General features: G+C 40.8%; 1 protein-coding gene across 3 annotated transcripts in view; it reads left to right on the top strand.

The window, feature by feature from the left end:
- The window catches only part of ncor1 (nuclear receptor corepressor 1), a 75,377-nt gene that overhangs the window by 36,006 nt on the left and 21,484 nt on the right, over nt 1–17,887 (top strand). For all 3 annotated transcript variants that reach the window (XM_034683924.1, XM_034683923.1, XM_034683925.1), the window contains exons 15-21: nt 2,941–3,071; nt 5,001–5,293; nt 9,327–9,392; nt 14,650–14,786; nt 14,904–15,000; nt 16,947–17,388; nt 17,483–17,606. In XM_034683924.1, the coding sequence (XP_034539815.1) occupies nt 2,941–3,071; nt 5,001–5,293; nt 9,327–9,392; nt 14,650–14,786; nt 14,904–15,000; nt 16,947–17,388; nt 17,483–17,606 (1,290 nt within the window). The remainder of the gene's footprint in view (nt 1–2,940; nt 3,072–5,000; nt 5,294–9,326; nt 9,393–14,649; nt 14,787–14,903; nt 15,001–16,946; nt 17,389–17,482; nt 17,607–17,887) is intronic.

Here is a 17,887-nt window from a genome sequence, read left to right as displayed (position 1 = left end):
AATGCAAACTGAGCAAACTAGAACACTTTGTGTGTAAACAGGTACTGAAGTCTAACAAACAAATCACTATGCACTTAGCTAGACAGTTCTCCACTGTTGTCCCCAGTGGCAGATCATGTCTTCCAGCTCTACTCTGGGAATCGGTGTTCAGCTCTTGAGTGACCCAGCACTTGGTACTTTGGTCATTATTGTGGTGATGTTAATTGTTGATGATGATAATGGAAGGTCTTAAATTGGTTGGTTGCTTCATTGTAGATGTTCCTTATTTCGGGAAAAAAAAAAAATCCTTACTTTTTTTGTGCATTGCCTTTACACTGCTTGGCAGTACCTGCACCCAAATTGACTTGAAGCACTTTGTCACTCTTACTGATCTTGTTTCCTCTTGTCTAGATCTTTGCTTGTGTTGTTCTTGTTCTCGTATGTACGTCGCTTTGGATAAAAGCGTCTGCTAAATGACATTGTAACATTGTAACATTGTAAATCAGGACAGTTCTCTGATATTTTGTTGAATTCTGATAAACAAATTACAAAATTTGAGTCAATATATCTTCAATGAATGAAGGAATTCACATGCTACTCAGCAGAATGTCAATAGAGAAATCAAGTTACATTTATTTAACTCAATTAAAATAAGCACCAGAATTATGAGCTGAAAAATTGAAGTGATTGACACACTAATGCATTAAAATCTAAATTGAATCATAGAACAATTTTATGCACAATAACTACAATTGGTTATTGGTTATATCTGGGGAGAATTACCTCAGACGTCACACCTGCACATTTTAATATCTTGTCAGATTATTATTTTTTTTTTTACATCTTTAGAGTTTGCTGTACTCAGAAGCATCACTTCTTGGTGGAAGTTGGCAAATTTGTGTAGGCGTACAATGTACTTGACCGTAGGCTGCATATTTAGCTACCCATTTGTGAAAGCAGCCACAGTGACGTCATCTGTTGCAATAGATCTGAAACTTTCAAAAAAGAAAATACTTCTGTTTTTTTCCTGGATAGAAAACACCAGTCAAAATTATGGGGGCTTATTATGTGGGGAGCTCCTCTGTAATTTATTTTACATGTCGAAAATGTTCATATTTTTATCTGGCTTCAATCCCGGGGGAATGGTTGGCACAGGCAAACAATGCTTATGAGGCTTCTTGCAAGAGACGTAAAGGAGCGTGGGATATAGAAAGTGAAATACCTGTGTAAATTGCAGAGAAATGTTCTTGTTTTATTTGTTTGTGTCATAAAAAAGTATTTTAAAGTCCTGAATTTGATTTAAAAAGTGTGCAGCAGCCCTGCTGGAGGTCTGCATAAAACTTGGAGGACTAGCTTGGAAGCAGCGAACAGTGACGTCAATCCTTGAATGTGATTTTTCAGTGTTTTCGGTGCGACTAAATTGAGGGTTATGAATGACAGCCTTTGCTCTGAACAGTGTATGGGGTAAACGTAAGATAGCATCACATGCAATTTTCCTCCAAATACCATTGATTTGATTTTGCTAGTCATGCAGTTCCGCTCCTTGAAGGCAAAATCCCCTCGATTAAAGGCTCTTATAAAAGTTAGCCAGAGCAGCCACAAGTTGCTCACTGCCTCTTAAGGCAGAGTTTGCCACAGCGTCTGTATTGAACTTAACTGTATGATATGGCAGCCAGACTTCTTGTGTGCAGAACCACGATGTTGTAAAAAAGACAGACGACCACAACCCTGTTTTCCTTTTCCCGTACCCCTGTCTTGTCTCTCTTTGCCTCAGTCTGTATCTTTTGCCTTCACCGTTGAGTGGAGCACATTCCTTGGCCCCATCTGGTACCAGCATGGGATGTTTGGCTTGGCATAGCCAGACTTGTTCCAGCACAGCACTTTCATGGAGCAGGCACGAGGACGCTTTCTGTGGTTACTGCGCCAGTACTGATGATAAAGAATGTTGCTCTGTCCTCAATCAATGTATCAGACCTGTAACTAAAGTTCAGTTTTTGAAAGTGATTTCACTCTTCATGTATGAAATATCTTTCTGAACCCAACCATTTCACTCTCATATTTTAATGTAAAATGCTAAAACTGCCCTTTTCTGCTCTGGGTTTCAAATCTAAATGTGGTAGCGTGATATGAAGTTCATAATGAGTGTCTTGGTTAAACCCTGTTCTCCTCTGTGAGGGACAGATGAGGAATGGGAAGTAGCCACATTTCAGATTGTGTTAATTTGTGAATGAGGTGACAGATTAAGTGTCAACAGCATTTTGTCTCTTAGATTTTACAGATGAAGGAAAATGTAGTGATCATAAAACGACTGATCTTTTCATTGTTTCTAGGTGAATTGTTCTGTTTGACGTTCTGTCTTTATTTTTTTTCTCTTTCCCTTTTTATCATTATTGTGAAGCTTGAAGACAGTAGGTCTAATAACAACTCTGCAGCATTCATATCTGTTATTCACCTTCCCTGGTCTGTCTGCTATCAAACTGAATAATTAAGCTGACTACTTTGGCCCATATTCAGTTGTGCAATTTTAGATGGTCCTCTGGGCTCACAGGGCCAATTCAGGAACTGTGATACCATTAAAAGACGTCTGTTCCTTGATAGCAGGCAGGAAAACTGGAGCAAGAAGTGTGTAAAAATGTCAGGAGGGGTGTAGTAACAGTGAGAGTATAAGGCAGGGAAAAAGTTTTATGAAGGAGGTTGGTTTATTTTGTGCCACAGTAAACCAAGATCAGACTGGTGTGTGGAGCTTTTGGGAAAAAAACAAATGAAGTTTGTGGTTTTAAAGACGTTTTCAATGTATTCCTGGGTAGGTTTTTACATCCGAATAAAGGCATTGATATCACTTTGTGATAAAAGGTATTCTTTGTCAGGTATTTTTCCATCCCGCGTACTTGAGGCTAACTTTCTTTCTACATTTTAAGGAGAAACAATTAAACCTTCTTCTCCTTTGTGTTTCGTCTCCAGCAAATCACACGTCCTTCACAAGAAGACAAGTCAGAGGACAAAACCGAAGAGGACAAATCCGAGAAATCCGAGAAAAAAGAGGACGAGGAAAAGAAGGACGAGGAAGAGAAAGATGAAAAGGAGGATTCTAGGTGAGTTGTGCGTAGTGGCTTGTGCTGGTGTCACTCCAGGTCATTAGACCCTGCAGGCAAATTTCCCTTCAGCACTAGTCAGTGATAAATCTGTGAAGCTGCTTATAAGTTAAATGTTACTTATCTCTGCTCAATGCTGCTATTATATTCTTTTTACACTTTTATGGCTAACATGTGCTGGTACAAAAAACCCAAATAGTACTCATTTTGCTCCTATTACAAAAGTGCCCCACAGCTACTTTTGTAAATAACCGCAGAAATCTTCTGACTTACAAACAAGAGACGTGACTTTGGATTGTCCTGGTTATGAAACAGTTCTTTCAAACTTTGGATATCACAAAAACAGGCGTACAGAGATTAAAGACCTGGCTTTACTTTCAACTTTTATGGTACCGATAAGGAATTCTATGATATTGAAAATATTATTTAGTCTTATTGAGGCACCTGGTAAATTGAAGTTAGTATGAGTTATAAAATCGGTATGTTAGGGTTCTTTCTTTCTTTCTTTCTTTCTTTCTTTCTTTCTTTCTTTCTTTCTTTCTTTCTTTCTTTCTTTCTTTCTTTCTTTCTTTCTTTCTTTCTTTCTTTCTTTCTTTCTTTCTTTCTTTCTTTCTTTCTTTCTTTCTTTCTTTTTAATAATAGTGAATATGTGAATAGTTTAGCTTTACTTTCACACTGTATCCAAGTGTTGTTGTGATACTAGATGTTTTCGAGTCCATCATAAATACAACAAAGTTAATTCCTGTTCTGTTTAAATGTGCAAAGCTATAGATAACCCCATATGTTGATGTGATATCTATAGTTAGAGCTTTTCTAAAGTTAAATGAAGAGAAGCCAATAGATTGAGTTGCAAACAGCTCTGCAATTTAACAACACATATTGAATCCTAACCTGTATATTTTGGGATGTTAATTGTATCAAATATTCTTGACAAATCACGTGAAAACATTTCTTTTTTATTAACCTTCTTTATCATATCATATTTAAATGTGTTGAGTCAAAGAATGAGGCAGTGATGGGTACATTTCTCATCCCCTGAAGGGTTGCACAATAAATCACAGCTTTATTGGTAAAATTATATGAGCATTTTAACAAGCACATAGCTGAAGTCCAGATTTATTGCAGATTGAATGTTAATAGGTATTTCGTGCTAACAGGTAGAGGTTTCTCACTCAGCCTGGTTACTTTACATGTGTTGCACTGAGTAAAGGACCCAGGCTCTCACATCGTCTAGTGCAGTCAGATATACAGTTGTGCTCATAAGTTTACATACCCAGGCAGAATTTATGGTTTCTTGGGTAGTTTGTGTTGTCTTTATGATATAAAAGAGTAAACACAGTTGTTTGATAAAATTTTGCCTCACCCAACCACTAACCATGAGTGAAAAAAAAGTTTTTCTCTTATCATTCATATTCTCTGAAAAATGGCCAAAAAAAATCATAAATTCTGCCAGGGTATGTAAACTTATATGCACAACTGTAGCTCAGTGAATCATGATGTAGGATAGGCATCGCACAAACATGGGTATTGGGCAGAGCAGGAAGAAGAGGAACTGTTAAAGCTAATAAACACTTTTCAGTATTTAGTTGCATGTCATCACAATATTAAACTATGGTATCACAAGTTTGATGTTTTTCTCAGTAGCAGGCCTAATCCCCAGGCTGTTGACAGGGTTCATAGCCTAGAGACGATGTGGTATGAGAAAGCTTTTTCTGTTTTGGCGCCTGGCCAGGTGATAAGTAAACGTGCTAATTTGTCAATAAGTCTTTCCAGCTTGGCTGTAAACAGATTCTAGTGCATTTCTCTGGTGGGTTTAGTTATGAAGGAAAGATAGGATGAGAAAATAGGGCCATAATCTGCTGAGTCAAAAGGAAATATATATTCCCTGTACCATTTCTAAATCTGTGTTTTCCCACTCAAAAACCACAGGGACATTGGCAAGGACAAAGACAAGTGTGACGGTGGGGAGGACGAGGACGGGAAGGAGCAAAACACGCCGCGTGGCAGGAAGACTGCCAACAGCCAGGGCCGCCGTAAGGGAAGGATCACCACACGCTCCATGGCCAATGAAGCTGCGTCTGTGGCGGCTGAGGAAGCTCCTCCCAATGCCCCCGAGCCCGCCCTGCCTGATCCTCCACAGCTCCCTAAGCAGGATCCACAGAAGGCCTTAAAGGAGCCTGCAAAACCACAGACTCCAACAGCTTCCATGGATGCCAACAAAGGTGAATACTTATGGGGATGCTCTTGGAGGTTGTTGAAAGTATCCTCTTACTGGATGCTGGACCACACGTATGAACACAGAGCTGAGGGATAGGAAGTAAAGAGAAATTAAACCACGTTTTTTCATCTTAAAAGAAGAAACAAATGTGCGAGAAGGTGTCCGATGACTTATTAAGCAGCAGGAGAAAATCCAGACCTCGTCCATGCTGTACTAACTACAATGATTTTACTTTATTTATCTCTAGAAACTGAATATAACTTATTTCCTTGGAGGCCCTCAATAATTGAATATATTTGCAAGTCGCCCTTCCTACGAGACTCTTGTAACTCTACACAGTAAATACTCCAGTAAAATACCTTTAACTTTCCACAAAGACATTATTTACAATTCAGCGCTGTTTCTCCTCTAATAGCTCTCCAGAAAATGTTTGGTTAGCATCGCCCGATTAAATTCCTCATTTTACTTCTTTAACAGAAACCAATAGTGGAATTATTCAAAAAAAATAAGAGGGCAGAAATTCAAACAGAGTGTGAACACAGGCGGAATAAAACATAGCTGAGTCTCAGTGATGTCACCCATTGGTCTCCAAAGAGGCTTTAATGAAGTGGTTTCCATATTAGAAATGCTGAATCAATACAACTTTGGGTGAAACCAAAACCAGGCAAAGAGGTCTAGCTGAGGCAGGGTTTGGCCCTTCTTGCAAACAGCTTCAGTGCATCCATCTGTCTGTCAATTAATGCATAACTCTTAGCTATAATATTATCCTATAAACACCCACCCAAAAAAGTTACAAATAAGGTCATGAGCTGTTGGGACCAAATCCGTCTTATTTCATACCGAACATTTTTATTTCTGCTGTAAAAATCGTTACTTTTACGAAGGACCTAACAGGTCTTTTGGGCTTTAGGGACACTCCATGAACTGGAGTTTTGAACACTTCCTCATCAGCTTCCCTCAGCCGGAGGTTGTGGCTTGGTTGTGAACAAGCGGCAACCTCCGGTCTCAAACTATGAAGCCCATGCGGAAGTGTCATAAACTGCAGTTCATCTAGAATCTGCTTGAGGCTGGCTGCAGAAACATCAGAAACCACATACACACCAATTCAAAAAGACGATCTTTGCAGCATTAATAAACATGTTTACAGCCTGGTTCAAAAAACGGCTTGGCCCTACGGACACACACTGTACGAGGGGTGAATCTTTTTCTAATGCGACGGTTCAGAAGATATTAAGTTTTGCCCAAATTAGGACATGACTGACTTGACTCCTGGACGGGAAAACATAGCTGTTGGCAAGGAGGCTCAAACTCCGCCTCTTTACGTCACACTCTGCCTGGTTGCGTTGCGCATTTCCAATATGGCTGCCGCTGTCGATTGGCTTCAAAACAGCGCTCAGGAACAGATGGGTGACGATACTACGTCCATATTTTATACAGTCTGTGGTTGTGAAGCATAATATGTTAACCTGCTAGCTCACTTGTAGGACTTGATTTGTGGTGGAAAATTGGCATATTTTAAAGTCTTGGCAGAAGTGACGTGAAAATTATAGAAAAGCATTGAATTAGGATGAAATTAGTTTGTCAGGAAGTCCTAAGTGTTTTCATGTAAATAGCAACTTTAAAGTTTTAAGCATTAATTCAGATCAGCTTTATTTTTATAAAACCTTTCATACCAATATAAAACTCAAAGTGCCTTACATAGAAACAACATTATTTTTTCAATTGAAGTTATTTGTAGAGTGAAAAAAACAACATCAGTAAGAGCAACAACAATTCAGACATACAGAACAAAATAACATGAAATGAATACCAGATGTTGTGAAAACCTTGATAACATATACATATTGAATGACTAAATTCAAGATACAAAAATACTGCTGAAGTTGAGTTATTTTCTCGTAAACACAGTGCTTATCCTCTGGCATTCAGTTTGGCATCTTGAATATCATACAGTTGGCTAAAAGATATTTTTAGACATCTTTGGTGAGTTATGAACTGTCAGCCCTGACAGGCCCGGGGTAAGGGACAGTTCTCTGTTTGTTCACTTCTTTTTGTTAGTTTTGTGGTTACTCTGTTCTCCCTGCTCACAACAAACAATGCACCTCACCTCACAAGGTTTCACAGACACGTTGGAGTGAAGCTCTGCCGGCTTCTCTCTTGGTAAAACGTGTGCATTTATGAGCTTTCTGAAGCCTGGAGTAAGTTCAGCAGCTTTAGGTACTGTTTGCCAAATGTCAGATAAACTCAGGGAGCTGTATGAAGTCTAGCCATCACCATGGAAATGCGTGGCTCTGTTACAGCTGTTGCCATGGCTGCTAGTCACGCTCCTGTACTCCTCCAGCCTTTTGAAGCCTGTCACTCTTACAGGTATCCACGTCCCTGGTGCTTAATCTGTATCATTAGTTCAGTGTTCTGTAAGTGTGCCATGCGTCTCTGCCACCTGCTCCCTCTGCTATCTTTTGAGCTCTCTCAACAGTCTGAGTTATGCAAGGTCTGCTCCATAATGTGATTAACTAACCATCTGCAGCGTGTCCTTCCATCCTCTCAACCCGCTGACCTCTCTGGCCCTGCTCTGGACGTATCATAGTTTACATAGGACTGTGTCAACTGTAATCTCCCCCAGTGACTACATTGTGGATTTAATTTGTCTGTTTGCCTGCACTGTTGTAACCCCTGCAGCTATGGGGCTTCTTAGAAGTAAGCTGGCTCTGTGTCAGTCTTGCCCTGTTGGACCGGAGCCAGCAGGCAGCTTTGGGAAGCTGCTGATTCAGAGGGGGCAAACAGCGTTTGATCTCGTTTGAAGCCATGGGGGAAAGTGAACGTGTGTGTGTGTGTGTGTGTGTGTGTGTGTGTGTGTGTGTGTGTGTGTGTGTGTGTGTGTGTGTGTGTGTGTGTGTGTGTGTGTGTGTGTGTGTGTGTGTGTGTGTGTGTGTGTGTGTGTGTCTGTGTGTGTGTGTGTGTGTGTGTGTGTGTGCGCGTCACTAGGTGAGATGCTGCGCTGTAGGCGGACACCACTTCTGTTTTCATAGCTCACGGGATTAATGACCACGCTAGAGGGGCCTTAACTGTCACGGGGCGAACATGTGATTATTACCACAGGAAGAGGAAACCTAGTCCAGTAGAAACATTTGTTTAACTAAGTGTAACAAAGTGTGTGGACAGGGGACCTTTTAGGTAAGAGCCGTCTAAACACTGAGAGCTGATCTCCTCATCTTTCAGGTGTGTGTGTGTGTGTGTGTATGTGTTTGTGTGTTGGGGGGGGGGGGGGGGGCAATCCTCCTGTTAATGTCAAGGGTACATCTGCTGCTATATTGGTCTGAATGTTTACACAGTGTCAGTGGGTGCAATGGAGGAGAGTGGGTTAGAGTTCACACACACACACACACACACACACACACACACACACACACACACACACACACACACACACACACACACACTTACACACTTACACACTTACACACATTACTAACCTTGCACTTCTATGAATTTTGTGGGGGGGTGGGGAGCTGTGTAGCCAAGCTGAGGCAAGAAGGAGGGACTGTGTGTGAGTGTGTGTGTGTGCGAGTGAGATTCGCAGTGTCACAGTAGAAGGGGGTGGGAGGGTTTTTGGGGCTGGCTGTTCTATCTGTCTATTTGTCTCCATCCAAGGTCATTTCCCAAAGCAGGAGGCAGGGCTCGCAACTCCTCCACTGTCTGGCGCTACATCAGCTGACCAAGGCCCTCCCCTGTGTGGATTAGAGAAGAGGAGGGGGAGGGGAGGGGGAGGGCTTGTTCTGGGCTGTAGGGAAGGGGGGAGAAAGAGAGAGAGAGAGAGAGAGAGAGGATGAGGAGAGGGAGTTAGAGTTAGAGTGTAAGGGAGGGAGCAGGTCTCGGCAGCCCCTGAATGTAAACAGATTATTAGATTAGTGGCCATGAGAAGGAGACGGCTGAAGGGAGGACTGTCACTCTCTCTCTATCTGTCTCTCTCCTGCTCTATCACTCTTTCCTTTTCTATCAGCGCTGATGGGGCTCTGTCTTTCTTCCTTGTGATTTAGCTGGTGTTGGGGAAACCGGAGAAACTTCTCGCTGGACCGAGGAGGAGATGGAGGTTGCCAAAAAAGGTAGTGTTTCAATTACTTTCTCCTTCTTTAATCTCTCAATCCCTCCTCTCTTTTTCTGCGCTTCTCATTCTCTCTTCTCCCCCCACCCCCACCTCTTTTCTTTTCCTCTTCTGATTATCTGATGTTGCCTCGCCCTGCTTGTTTCCCACATGCATATTGGAATGAATGTGCACACGGTTTCGCGCAAATAGAAAACTTGTGCTGCTTTGCTGGAAGCTGTCAGAACCTTGTGAAGGGTTTCAAGGAATTTTTTTCCCTTAGCTCCGCTGCTCCTCTGGTTTCTTAGAACTGATCTATTAAGGCCATCTATGAAGCAACAGAGCGTGACAGCTTCCTACCAAAGATCCCCATCTATTATTCACATTCAAAACTTTACCATCTAGAGAATTTAAAAGTTTGTTTTCTCTTGTAAATTCTTCAAAATGTTTGTTGCCTGGTCCCATGTTGCTCAGCTGTAGTCATTAGTCAAGTCATATGCCGTTCAAGTGTTTCCCCTCTCATGGCCTTTTCTCATTTCTCTACTGGCTCTTGCGTAGCTTTCCCTGAGTGCCAAGACTCACCGACTGGGGGGAGTAAATAAAAGGATTAATGTGGATTTATTAAGACTAACTCAGTTAGGTATTGGAGACTTACTTCCCCCTGTGCTGCTGTGATCTCCTCCGGCATTCAGACCTGTATACCACATATGTCTGTGGATTAGTGAAAGCTAAAGGAGACCTACACTAGTCATATGACAGGGCACGTTCAGAAATCACTTTTATGCTATAGTGGCACACATGGCTGCTCATGCAAGAGCACTAACCAGAGTCAACATCGTAGGGCTTAAGAGGTAAGGTAAAGCCGAAGTCATTGTTGTAACCTGTTGATCAGTGTTAATACGGAGCCACGAGGAAGGAAGGAACTCCATTAAGAGAAAAAGAGAAGAACAGTAACTTGTTGTAGTCAGCGTTATGTCATACCTACAGTCTTACTGAACTGTAATAAACCAGGAGTTTGTAAGCACTTTGGACACAAACACAGAAATGTAAAGTAGGAAAGAAATGTAATGGCTGTGCTCAGATACTAGGGTGCAACTTTGATTTATATGCAATTACAGTTATAACACTTGAATACATGTGATAAAAGTACTTTACTACAAATGGGCTCACATATTACCATAGAAATAAATTAATTCAATCTCTTCTTATTGGCCTTCTCTTCAAGATGAGAACATAAATATCCTGGCAGATTTTACTGGATTTTAGCATTTTGATATTGATTTGTTATTTAATTTATATTGTTGTTTATTGTTGTTTTCTTGTACTTTTTAATTTAAAAACCACTTAGGTCAGCATTGTTGTTTTTAATTATACTATACAAATAAAGTTGACTTGAGTTGAGTTGTGTATTACAACTTGGACAATATTAATAATAATAATAATAATAATAATAATAATAATAATAATAATAATGATAATGAGAAAAACAGTCAAGCCCCCCAAAGCTTAAACAGCTCTTTATTTTTCAGAAGTGATAAAATATTTTTTCCTTTTTTGCATACTGCAGTGCACTAGGTACTAGGGGTGTGGAAACACATCGATGCCTCCAATATGATATCAATATTTCAACTCTTAATATCGATTTTTTGTAAAAAATAAAAATTCCTATTTTAGCCGAGTTGGAACTAAAATACGACATCAGTATTTCAAAAACAATAAAATGGAAAAGTTGTTTTCAATCAAATAGTTTTGACTTAATTTCTCCTTTCAATTGTGAGTAATATTGTGTGATTTACATATACACTAGCTCTATTTTTTTCTTAGTTAACTGTGTAGAATATCGCAATATATCACAATATTGTGATATCGGGATATATCGTGATACTATCGTATCCTGACCCAAGTATCGTGTTGCGTATCGTATCGGGAGGTTCTTGCCAATACTCAACCCTACTACTTTTCTCTCATTATGTTTGATATTTGATGTCATCAGGGATTTGTTCGTTAATCAGGTTAACATCACCATCCCCTTGCTAGTCCGCATCGGAAATATTAGTCCATAAAACTAATATTTAGTATATGTTTTTGTATGCCTGAAATGCTGATCATATGTTGTGTCTAAGCTGTAATGCAGCCACCTGCCACTAGCTAGGGCTGCTGCTTGTGTTAATGGCTAATGCCATAATGCAAAAGTGTTCAACTCCCCAGATGTAAACAAACACAGATGATAGATGGTATCTCGTAGAACGGTGCATTTTGGCAGTATTTTGATCATGGAAATGAAGATAAAGTTGTATGTTGGCCATCTCTGGTAAAACTGGAATCATCTGACGCTGGTGGTGTTAGCTAAGCTAGCTGAGCTACAGATTCGCAAACTAGTTTGGTGCTGTTCCTCACAGACTTTGATACTGTGTTTAGCCGTGGTAGTTAATTTGCGTTCAATGTTAAGTGTTTTTGGAGTTTTCCTATCCTCAGCCTAGCCACTTGGTCATAATTTGAATTTCCCTTTTAAAAGATTGCTGAATTATTTGCCTTGGAACATCCCTAATTATAACCCTTGAACAAAAAGAGCAATGTCCTGTTTGTATGAACTTACTGTTTACCTTAACAGTTATATAAAACACTTAACTATATAACTATAACTATATTTCCATGCCAAGTATCCACAAAACCAAAAATGTGAAGCTGAGAGCTCTGACAAGGACTTGCGTCATTAATGTCCAAATGAAATGAATGGGAAGATTGTTGCCATGGTTATAGTAAAACTATGACGCTGATTTTATTTATGGAAAAAAAGGCAGACACTATTTCTATTCAGTGTCATTTGTCATGTGATGAATGTATCTGTGAAGACACTGAAGCGCCAAATCATGATTTCATCTAAAGACACTTACGTGAAGGTCCACGTGCTTCAACATTAGATAAATATCTAATATTCACTGTGTCGTGTGCAGCACTCGGCTCTGCTATCAAGCATGTAGGAGCACATAAACAGTGCATGTTCTTTTTAGAGTCCTGCTGACAGCCCTCATTACACAAGGAAGGTTTAAAGCTTACTCCTTTGGCTGCAGGATGAATTTTCCATCGCGGTTGAAACAAAGGAGGCTACACAGAAATTTCAAGGAGCATGAAGCTCAAAAGTTTGCTCTCTTAGTTTCTACTGTATGTCACTAAACACCCAAGACCTTCCTGTCTGACATCTCTGAATTGTCTGCAAGTAACTCAATAAGATTTGAGTCACCATGAGCAGTCCCAATGCCCTCATTCCCTCATTTAACTGGAGCAGTAATGGGGCTTTGTGTTTAGCTCTGTGGTGATTTGTCAAGCTGCCAGTAGCCCTCATCTCAGCAGGGCCGGGAGGGAGGGGGGCAGGGGGGTCATAGAGGTTACAGGATTTAGAGAACAGACGCCCTGATGTCAAAGGTAAATGGCGGTCTTCCAGTTCACTGCAGCTTGGGAGAGTAGTTTGAAAGTTTAGTTAGACCACTAAAGCTGATTGTGTGCCCGGCTCAGTGTTAATCAGGATGAGGGGAAAACCAATGGAAAACCATAGCAACAGGGAGCCCAGGAGTGTACTTTCCCAGTAATGCCAAAAGTTCACTCTTGATAATACTTCTTTTCTTTCTAAAGAGACCCTTTAACATTTGATTAAAAACATCTTCTTTAATCATAGTTTTAACTAAGATACAGCAAGAAATAATAATTGCTTAGACACATAAGACATGAGGATGCAAACGTATGTTCATGTCATACCAGGCTTTGATAGATAGTTTGTGCCACTCTGCTGCTGTTTTTCTAAGTAAAATCATTGTTAATATAGTGTCTTTGATCCACACCAAGCCCCTGTACAGGTGGCGATGTACCAGGTCTCTGTCTAAAGGGTCCGAGTAACAGACATCTGCTGAGGGAAAGTCAGGCAGAGTAAATTATAACTGCTTAACCTGGGGTCGAGAATATTTGGGCCCAGCCTCCCCACTGCCTTTGTCTAAACGCCAGCCCCTGTTTCTTATGCTCACAGAAAACCACCAAACAGCCTGAGTGATCTCCTGCCAGCATTCACGTTTATTAACAGCAGCTACTCTCTCATGATCTGTGCATCATACATTGCACAGATGTAACATACATTACTGTTAATCTACATTTTAGATCACCTTCTCCACAAAGAGAGTTAGGGTTAGGGTGCCCTGTCATTGTCAACTCTAACAATTAGACAACAATGGAATCACAAATACAAATATCAAGTGCTGACTAAAGCAAACCAGAGCAGTCCTCCCTCTTTGCTTGTTGTATCTTTATAGTTGTGCATGATTTATCTATTGTTGTATTACAATATGTATGTTGTATCTTCATACCTGTAGTGCTATGTGTTTCTTTTCGGACATGTTACACATTTACTCGAGGTGTGTTACATATGAATGGATGACTAGGGACACGAGTTGAACATTAGCAAAAGCTATTAACTCTCGATGTTATGCTTTGGATTAGAACGATGTTAACTTGTCCCAATTATTCATTTGATTATTTGGTTTGGATCAAGTTCAGTTTGAGTTCTGCTAATAATTGCAGTTTGTCTAATAAAGCATTAGCTTGTATCAGGGCAGTTCCTGACTTCCAGTCTAGTCAGATCAGGTGGTTTAATACAAAGCTATGACTGTTCGTTCCTACATGAGTCTAAAGTTTAACCTGTAAGTCTCATGTTTGTCAGACTTTTCCATAAGTGCCGTCAGGTGGCTGGATGTGTAAACTTTTGAGGTACCTTTTAGTCACAACAACATTGTTAATAATGTTGTTTTTCCAGCTAAAGGTCAGTGCTGCAACGTTTGCATCTTAAGTTACCAAACAAGCTGAGCTAAAGTTAGCATCAACTTGGATTTCATCCCTGGTGCCCATCTGAAAAGCCCCAGAGACACATTGAGTGGTAACTGTTGACTCTATGAAGATAGACAAAGTGCGTCCACCTCCTTCTGTTGTGCAAAAGTACAAAACTGAAGCCGGTCAGTACGGGGAGCTCCAGATATTTTGGTCTCAGTTTTAGAGAGTTGTTGTGTTGTCCATCTTTTTATTCAGTTCATAATTGTTAAACTATAAACTGCTTCATCAAGTGTTTTTACTGGTTTGATTGAAGTGTTTGTGAAAAAAGATGACTTTGGATCATTTTGCCCACACTAAACACTGCATGTTCGTTAAGAGAGTGTGTTTGAGTTTTAGAGGCCCTAGCTTATGTTACCATATACGACAAAAAACCTTATCTTTATCTTGTCTGTTTCATCTTGCGTCAGGGCTTGTCGAGCATGGGCGAGACTGGACAGCCATTGCCAAAATGGTGGGCACCAAAAGTGTGGCACAGTGCAAGAACTTCTACTTCAACTACAAGAGGCGTCACAACCTGGACAACCTGCTCCAGCAGCATAAACAGGTGATCTCCCAGCTCTCTCTGCTGTCTCTGACTGTCTGCCATTGAACTGTAGTAACCTTTTTTTAGTATGAAGGCAAAAAGAAAAAAAACCCAACCGTGGTTCTCTCTGTTTCCCAGGATTCACGGCGGGCTCGTGCTGATAGATCCCAAGGTGAAGGTCTCTCCACAGCATCACCCGATGATGATGATGATGACAACGCAGATGACAGTGAAGGTCAGAGAGATAAACTGCTGCATTTAAAAGCGCTTTTATCGTTCTTTTATTTAACCTTTATTTAACCAGATAAAAGACCCATTGAGATCGAGACCTCTTTCGCAAGGGTGACCTGGCCAAGAGAGGCAGCAACATACGTCATAGTAAACAAAACAGACAGATAACAACGACAACAAACATTAAAATATAAAGTACAAGCAATTTGATAAAATAAAGTGCAGAAGTTCTGTGTTCTGTGTCACACCTTCTTGGCCTCCTAATAGTTGATATGAAACACGCGCAAGTCCTCGATTTCCAGCCTGCTGATGTTTTTTGTATCTGTTTTTTTGTCCTTGCAAATGAGTTGTGAAGGTGTTGAATAAAGAGTGCATGCGGGGAAAGAGAGCACAGTGTTAAATTTTAGAAAGAGCAAGGACACCTGATCTGAAATGCCCTCTGAATTGTCGGGTAAAGATTTCATTGGAGTTGATGGCAATCTGCTCAGTGTCTGCTCACTGTAGTTTTAATGAGTGAAAAAAAGGATCAAATGAAAGGAAGCTAGAGGAGGGAGAGGTGGAGATAAAAGATATGGACTAATTCTGACTACATGGGCGCCTGTTGCGTAACAGCTCGTGGCTTTGAAGACTCAACAAAGGCTGCTCTTTGAACATGAAGTGCTGGTCCACTTGTCTGATCCAGCAGGCCTGTCTGCCTCCCCTCACTCCAGAGGTCCACATGATTGCAAGCAGAGGGAGCCAGCTGTGAGGAAGATACAGTGTAGGGAAAGACAGGGAGTCGTCTAGGAAGCTCTACAGCTGCTTTGTAAACCTCAATATTTGGTTTTCTATGTGACTCAGTACGTTGAAAATGTTCATCCTCAGCAGACGTACATGTAATTTAAACAGCCTCCAGTGGACGAGATAGCAGTGGCGACAGCAGGAGGTCACACGGTTTTTAGTCATGTTTATTTGACTCTTATTTTTTTTTTCCCATCTCATGAAAACCCAAACTGCTCTTTAGAGGTCTCTGTAATCTGTAGTCTGTGGAGCTCAAATTATACTCATCACACAGCAGAGAGCATGAAGCCAGAGGAGGCATCAGGAACGCTCTGACACTGTCATGTTTGTCATTTTGGATTTTTTATAGTGCTTCTTCATACATTTAAAGCAGATTGTTTTCGCATAAACATACCATCTGGACTGTTATCTCCATGGCAACTACTGCAGGGGGTAGACAAAAGACAAGCCAACAGAGGCAGGCAGATTTTATAAGCGAGGAGCTTCTCACTACAAAATGTCTGATATGATGTCTTATGTCTTAAACTTATATCTTCTGTAAGTAGTTTTAGCTGTTCATGTGAAACATGCATTACTACCCCTATACGACCACCAGCATATAGATTGAGTATTTCTTAATTTAGTTACTTTTGTTTTAGTTATTTTTAATGTCTGAAACCAACAAAAAAGATGTCAGGCAGCTTAGTACTTAGTACGATGAATGATCTGGGTGAAACTCTTTAAAAAAACAAACCATGCTCAGGACAAAAAAGCAGAAATAAGAGGCAGGGATGTTTGAAGCGACTGCTTTACTAGTGGTTTGAATGGGAAATTAAATCCTTGCGAGCTGAGGAGTCCAAAGGAAAGAGAAACTAAGAGAAGAAGTCCGAACTGAGCACTATGTATTAACACGACTAAAAACAGTCTTGTCTCTTTTCTGTATCTCTGTGCAGAGATTTAGTCACAGTAATATTGTTTCACTCTATGATAAAAACGTTGCATTAAGCTATAGTTCACATGTGGCTGAACCATACGGATCAACTGGGATTTGTGGCACCACTACTTGTGTCTGTTATAACATCTTTTCTGTTGTTGTTGTTGTTGTTGTTGTTGTTGTTGTTTTTAGAGCTTAAAGCATCGTTTATAAAGTAACAATGCACTATTTAATAAGTCCTTCTCTCTGCTCCTCAGGCGGTGACAATAGCTCTGATACAGAGAGTGCCCCCTCCCCCTCTCAGGCTGACTGCTCAAAGTCTGGGGACTCCAAGAGGGCAGACAGCTCTGCAGGAGATGCTCAGTGCTCTGACCAGGACAAAGGTCAGACCAGTAATGGAAAGACCCTGGAGCCCTCGTATGGAGATCTCTGTGTCAAACAGGAAAAAAGTCCAGAGAGTGAGATTCAGGAGGAGCGGTCCAGAGTGTCCTCTTCATACGGAGGCTCATTGCATCCTAAAATTGAACCTCAGGATGTGGACATGAAGACTGGAGAGGTCCAGGTCAAGATGGAGCCTGAGATGAAGGAGAAAGGAGAAAAGGGAGATCATGGGGAGAGGCAGAGGGAGCTCCACTCAGATAATGACTCCAGCGCCACCTGCAGTGCTGATGAGGATGTGGAGGCAGAGCCTGAAAGGAGGTGTGTTTTTGATGTGTATAAACCACATAACAGAAGTGTACAAGTTTTACATGGTGTGACCATTAATTTAATATTTCTCTTTGTGTCACTGCAGAATATTCTCGATGGAAAAGCCAACATTGCTCAACCCTCCAGGCACTGTTTTGGTGTCCTCCCCCAAACAAACCCAACTCAACATCCAGCAGCTGCACCAGCGGGCAGCAAACATCCCACCTATGGTTAGTCACAGTCTGAGGTTGATCTGTTCAGACTAGGGATGTAAACAATTAATCCAGTATCCATGAATTGATTGTTAAGAAATTACTCGAAACACACATTTTTGTTTTTAATTTTCCGTGACGTGGAACGAACATCATGTGGTCTCATATTACATTCACACAGAGGAGACACTCAGCTGGCGGCTGCGGCTGTGCGTCAGGTCTCTACGAGCGCTTTTTAAAGAGGATCAATACGCAGCTGCTGCCAACAACGACACATACAAGAAGGTTGACAACTTTAT

This window comes from Notolabrus celidotus, chromosome 5 (genome assembly GCF_009762535.1).
Source record: "Notolabrus celidotus isolate fNotCel1 chromosome 5, fNotCel1.pri, whole genome shotgun sequence".
Classification (NCBI taxonomy): Eukaryota; Metazoa; Chordata; class Actinopteri; order Labriformes; family Labridae; genus Notolabrus; species Notolabrus celidotus.
The sequence above is the reverse complement of the archived record's forward strand: the minus strand, read 5'-3'. Positions and strand labels throughout refer to the sequence as shown.